The following is a 5,815-nucleotide window of genomic DNA, read 5'->3' as shown; positions in this document are numbered from 1 at the left end:
GGGGGGCGGTGGGCCCCCCCCCGGTGCACCGGAGGTCACACCGGAGGTGCATCGGCGGGTCTCACCGCCCCCCTCCCTCTCCTCCCTTCCCCTCCCCTCCCCCGGTAGCGGCGACTGGGCGCATCCACGCATCCCCGGGCGTGGATCCAGGCCGCCGGGCTGAATTATGGATGAAGCTCTCGGGTTGCAGCCCGAGGGGGGGGATGGACACGGGTGGGGGGGAAGGGGGGATGCTGAACACCCGGAGCGGCGGCGCGTGTCGTCAGCCCGCGCCCACGCGTGCCCCGCCCCACACGTGGCCGCGGCACGCGCGCACGTGGCACCGCCCCGTTTGGGGAGGGGGCACGGCCCCCCCCCCCGACTGGGGCGAGGAGGGTCCCAGGGGTGCATGACCCCGTGGGGGGTTCTGGTGTACCCTGGGGCGAGCATGGTCCCATGGAAATGCGGCCAGGGCAGGGGGGTCTGGGAGCTCTGGGGGTCCCTGGGGAGCATGGCCCCAGTGGCAGGCACAGCCCCAGGGGGTCCCAGGGGGACACAGTCATTTTCTGGGGTGCCCAGCCCTGAGGGGTGGGCTTGGTGCTATAAGGCGGCTTGGCCCTGGGTGAGTGTTTGGGAAGCACAGCCCTGTGGGGCTGATGTGGGTCTGGGGGGCTGCAAGGGATGCTCAGCCATAGGGGGTCCTTATGACCTTGGAGTTCTCCTAGGGGACCATGATCCTAGGAGTCTCCCAGGGGATCGTGGCCATTGAGGGGTTCCTGGAGAGGCATGACCCTTGCAGGTGTCCCGGGGGCCATGGCCCTACGGGTGGGCACAGCCCTGGGGGGCTCCTAGGGGTGTCCCACCCTTTGGGATGGTCATGACCTTGGGGTTCTCCTAGGGAACTATGGCCCTATGGGGTGAGCATGGCCTTGGGAGGGGCTCTAGGGGTGCCCAGCCCTATGGGGTGGTCATGACCTTGGGGTTCCCCTAGGGAACCATGGCCCTGTGGGGTGTACACCATCCCGGGGGGATTCCTAGGGGTGTCCAACCCTATGGAACGGTGAGGGCCTTGGGACTCTCCCAGGGAACCACGGCCTGATGGGGTGGGCACAGCCCTGGGGGGCTCTGCGGGGGCGGTGGCGTGGGGGTCGGGGTGGCGCGGTGCCCCGCGCTGACGCCCCGCTGTGCCCTCAGGCGGGCGCCCGGCGGCCCTGCTGCTGCTGGCGGCGCTGGTGTGGGTGCCCGGCGGGGCTCCCGCCTGCCCCGCGCTCTGCACCTGCTACGTCTCGCCGCCCACCGTCAGCTGCCAGGCCAACAACTTCTCCTCGGTGCCCGCGGGGCTCCCGCCCGGTGCCCGCCGCCTCTTCCTGCAGAACAACGTCATCGGGGCGCTGCGGGCGGGCACCTTCGGGCCCAGCACCGTCACCCTCTGGCTCTACTCCAACAACATCTCCTCCATCCAGCCGGGCACCTTCCGCCACCTGCCCGCCCTGGAGGAGCTCGACCTGGGTGACAACCCCCACCTCCGCGTCCTGGCCCCCGACACCTTCCACGGCCTCCACCGCCTCCAGGCCCTGCACCTGTACCGGTGCCGGCTGGCCAGCCTGCCCAGCGGCATCTTCCGCGGCCTCCGCAGCCTCCAGTACCTCTACCTGCAGGAGAACGGGCTGCTCTACCTCCAGGTCCGCACTGCCCGGGGGCCTGGGGTGTGGGAGGTGGGTGAGGTTGGGTGGTGGGACTGGCGCCCACTCTGTGGGTGGTGCTGACAGAGCCAGGATGTGGGACTAGGTGATGCTGACGGAGCCAGAACGTGGGGCGGTTACAGGGGATGCTGAGGGAGCAGGGACGTGCAGCAGGGTGATGGCTGTGGGGTAAGACCATGGGTGACACCGGCAGGGCAGGGACATGGGACAAGGTCTTGGATGATGCCCATGGAGCAGGGACACAGGACAGGGTGACAGGCGATGTTCATGGGGCAGGGTGATGGGTAACACCCACGGAGCAGGAATGTGGAGCAAGGTGTTAAATGATGCCCGTGGAGCAGGGACACAGGGCAGGGTGGGGTCTCCAGGTGATGTCCACCAGGCAAGGCCACGGAACAGCACCGTAAACCCCCACCCCACACCCACTCCTCTCCTACTCCCCACAGGACGACCTCTTTGCCGACCTGGCCAACCTGAGCCACCTCTTCCTGCACGGGAACCGGCTGCGGGCACTGTCGGAGGGCGTCTTCCGGGGGCTGCAGAGCCTGGACCGCCTGCTGCTGCACGCCAACCGGCTGGCAGCCATCCACCGCCGCGCCTTCGGCGGGCTGGCGCGCCTCACCATCCTCTACCTGTTCAACAACAGCCTGGTGGCCCTGCCGGGGGACCCGCTGGCCGCCCTGCCCGCGCTCCAGTTCCTGCGCCTCAACGCCAACCCCTGGGCCTGCGACTGCCGTGCGCGCCCGCTCTGGGCCTGGTTCCGCCGCACGCGCGTCTCCAGCTCCGCCGTGCCCTGCGCCAGCCCCCCGCAGCGCCGCGGCACCGACCTGCGCCACCTGCGCCCACACGACTTTGACGCCTGCCCCGACGACGACGACGACGAGGAGGAAGAGGAGGAAGGTGGCAACGGTGGCGCCAATGGGGTGGCGGTGATGGGCACCCCCGGGCGGGCGCTGGGCCGCCCCGGCACCCTCCCGGCCGCGCCGCCCTCCGCCTTCTACCGTGACGGGCTGCCCCCCCACGACCTGCGGGGACCCCAGCCCCGGCCGCCCCCCCCGTCCCGTGACTCCCGCGGCCCCCCCGAGGACGCCAGCTGCCCCCATGACCCCTGTGCCCCCATGGCCGCAGCCGCTTCCCACCGGCCCCCCGTCCTCCTGCCCCTCCTGGCTCTGCTCCTGCCCCAACTCTGAGCCCCCCTTGGCGCCCCAGGGGGGTCCCAGCTCCTCGGGGCGCCTGTGCCTCCCTTCTCCCCGGGGGAGGCCTCAAGAACTGTGGGGGGCAGCCGGTGCGGGGGGGGGGCCGCAGGATACAGAAGGGGGTTCCCCCCCCATCCTGAGTGGGAAAAACCCCCAACAGGAACCAAAAGGTGGGAAATTATTTATTAAAAATGGTCTTATTTTGGGAGAGCGGGGCCTGGCTGCTGCGGGGAGGGGGGGGAGGGGGGCCACTGCTGTTCCAGGTCACCGCCTGCCGCTCCTGAAATATTGATGGGAGCGGCGGGCGGCAGGGCAGCGAGGCGTGCAGGGCGCCGCGGGGGGGGACAGACGGACGGACACCCACCCCCCCCGGGGGTTGTGCGGCCACACGCACCCTCCAACACGCACTGCGCACCCGTCACTGCGCACCCACGGCCGCAGCGGGGCCGGCCACACGCAGGCACCCGTGACGCCGACACCCCGCACCCCTCGCAGGGTGCCGGCGGGTGTCACGGGAGCCGCGGGGCGCGGAGCCACCCCCGCGCCCTGCACAGCCTGACCCACTTCCCGCAGGCGCCGGCACACAGATGGAGCGCGCACTGCGGGGGCACGGGCACGAGGACACGGCCCACCCCGGCTATGGGTCCTTCTGCGTGCGTGTCACACCCAGGGTGCCACTTGGCAGGTGTCCCTCACCCAGGGTGGGGGGTCCCTCAGTGGGGGTAGCTCCCCAGGTGTCTGTGTGGGGGGTCCCCTCCTTGTCCCCTCCAACTGTCCCTGTGGGTGCGCGTGTCCAGACTGTCCCTGTTTGAGTGCCCCTGTGCTCCCTCCTCTGTGGTCTCTGATGTCCCCACGTGGTCCCTGCCCAGGGGTGGGTGTCCCTGAGTTGTCCCCACATGGTCCCATCTGTGCGTCCCCAGCCAGGGCTGGGTATCCTGGGGGTATCCCTGTGTGGGTGCCCCTGTGCCCTGTCCCTCCAGGGCTGTGTCCCTGTGCCCTGTCCCTCCAGGGCTGCGTCCCTGTGCAGGGACCCCCGGCTGTCCCCTCCGGTGACCCCCAGTCCATACAGACAGGGAGGGGCTGAGCCCTGTCCCACCCCACTGGAGATTACAAGGGGCTCAGCCCGGCTCTGCCTAATCCGGGGGATTACACGGGCTGGGCCCGGCAGGGGGGGCACCCAGGGGTGCCCCCCACAAGGACACGGCACGTGGCAGCTGGGGACAGCAAGGGGGGGCTCCCAGCAGCAGCCACGGGCACCGCATACCCCAACACACGGCCACGGGGTGGGTTTGGGGGGCGAGGGGGCCCAGCGCCCCCAGTTTATTGGGGTGCAGGTCGGGGGGCTCAGGCACTGCCGCTGCCTTGCTGCATCCTCTTGAGCAGCTCCTCGTCCTGCAGCGACAGCTCCGTCAGCTTCTTGCCCATCCGCTCGTGCACCTCCAGGTACTTGGCCACGCACCGGTCCAGGCACACGCACTCCCCTTTGGACAGCTCCGACTCCTTGTACAGCGGCGGGACGCACTTGCGGTGGCACGCCTGGGTCATCCTGCACGGACCACACCGCGTCTGAGCCCCGCGGGACCCGGCCCCGCATCCCAGCGCCCCCTGTGCCCCGCCATCGCCACGCCCGGGACCCCCCCCACCCCCACACCCCCTGTACCCTCGTCACGGCCATGGGCAGCAGCCTCACCCCGCACCATCCCAGGACCCCAGTCCTGCACCCCACCACCTCCTGTACCTCCCGTGATCGCCATCCCCCGCACCTCCAGACCCTGCACCCCGCAATCACCGCCCCGGGACACCTGCGTCCGCATCTCCCCAAGATCCCCCGCACCACAACATCCCCTGTCATAGCACCGGCACCTCTGGGACCCCCCAGTATGCCCCATCCTCGAGTACCTCCGATGCCCCCCCATTTCGCAGGTGGCCTCTAGGACCCCGCGCATTCCCCTCCATCCCCAGCACCTCAGGGTCTCCCAGTGGCTCTGGCACCCCCCGGTGTCCCCCCAGCCATGGGCACCCCCCCGGTATCCGCAGCACCCCAACGCCCCCCGCGGCGGGCCGCACCGGTTGTACATGTCGGCCATCATCTCAACCTCCAGCTCGGCCGCCAGCTGCTGCGCCCGCAGCGGGTCCATGCCGGCCGGCACCGGCTCGGATCGGCCCCGATCCCGATCCCGGTGTCGCTCGGCCCGGCCCCGCTCGGTTCGGTCCCGTCCGACCCCCCCGGTTCCGCCCGGTCCCTGCAGGAACCACGTGGGCGCCGCGCTTCCGCCCACCCGCGCGGCGGCCCCGCCCCGCCGCCGGCCCCGGCCAATGGAGATCGGGGAAAGCGGGACCGGCCGCGCGTCCCGAGCGCTGATTGGGCATCGCGGGGGGAGGGCGCGGCCCCGCCGGCGGCCGGGGCGGCGGGAGGGAAAGGCGCGCGCTCTACCCGGCCTTTGCCCCGCTGGGGCGTGGCCAGGCCGGAGGGGGCGTGGCCAAATCGAGTGGGCGTGGCCAGCGCCGGGACCGTCCCCGGGACAGTCCGGGGGTCGCCGCGGGCTTTGGGACTTTCCATGTTCCCCGCCTCGTGTCCCCCTCTCTGGGTCCCCACCGCGTCCCGCCGTCCTGCCCGGGCTGTCCCCGTGTGACCCATGTCCCCCCTGGAGTCTTTGCCTCCGGCGTTCCTCGTGTCCTCCACGTCCCTCCGTGTCCCTCCGTGTCCCTCCGTGTCCCTCCGCGTCCCCCGTGAGCCCCGCGTCCCGCCGTGTTCCCCCGCGTACCTGTGTCCTCCCACCTCCCCCTGTGCCTGTGACCCTCAAGTCTCCCTGTCGCTGCCAGGGGTGTCCCCCGTGTCCTCCCGGGCCCCCCCGGCGCGGGCCCCACGTGTCACACCCGGTGGGCTCCTTTAGGGTCGTCGCCGCTGTCCGGGTGGGCGTGTCGGCGTGTCCCCCC

The 5,815-nt window shown here is 71.4% G+C and overlaps 2 protein-coding genes across 3 annotated transcripts in view; one reads left to right on the top strand and one right to left on the bottom strand.

Annotated features, from left to right (window-relative positions):
- The window catches only part of RTN4RL2 (reticulon 4 receptor like 2), a 4,297-nt gene extending 1,211 nt beyond the window's left edge, over positions 1–3,086 (top strand). The window contains exons 2-3 of one of the 2 annotated variants that reach the window (XR_003536341.1): positions 1,443–1,661; positions 2,129–2,427. Coding sequence is in view for 1 of the 2 variants with exons in the window: in XM_027696264.1 (XP_027552065.1) it covers positions 1,174–1,661; positions 2,129–2,872 (1,232 nt within the window). In the remaining variant the exon portion in view is untranslated. Of the gene's footprint in view, positions 1–1,173; positions 1,662–2,128 lie in introns of both variants that reach the window. The other variant, XM_027696264.1, reaches the window with a different exon arrangement.
- Positions 3,087–4,162: 1,076 nt separating this feature from the next.
- On the bottom strand, positions 4,163–5,134 carry TIMM10 (translocase of inner mitochondrial membrane 10). Its single transcript, XM_027696266.1, has 2 exons — positions 4,946–5,134; positions 4,163–4,424 (listed from the first exon to the last, which is right to left on the bottom strand). The coding sequence occupies exons 1-2, from the start codon at positions 5,014–5,016 to the stop codon at positions 4,223–4,225; spliced, it is 273 nt and encodes a 90-aa protein (XP_027552067.1). The 5' UTR covers positions 5,017–5,134; the 3' UTR covers positions 4,163–4,222.
- Between the last annotated feature and the right edge of the window lie 681 nt (positions 5,135–5,815).

Source organism: Neopelma chrysocephalum, unplaced genomic scaffold (genome assembly GCF_003984885.1).
Source record: "Neopelma chrysocephalum unplaced genomic scaffold, ASM398488v2 Primary Assembly neopelma1_106, whole genome shotgun sequence".
Classification (NCBI taxonomy): Eukaryota; Metazoa; Chordata; class Aves; order Passeriformes; family Pipridae; genus Neopelma; species Neopelma chrysocephalum.
This window is presented reverse-complemented; position numbering and strand designations above follow the sequence as displayed.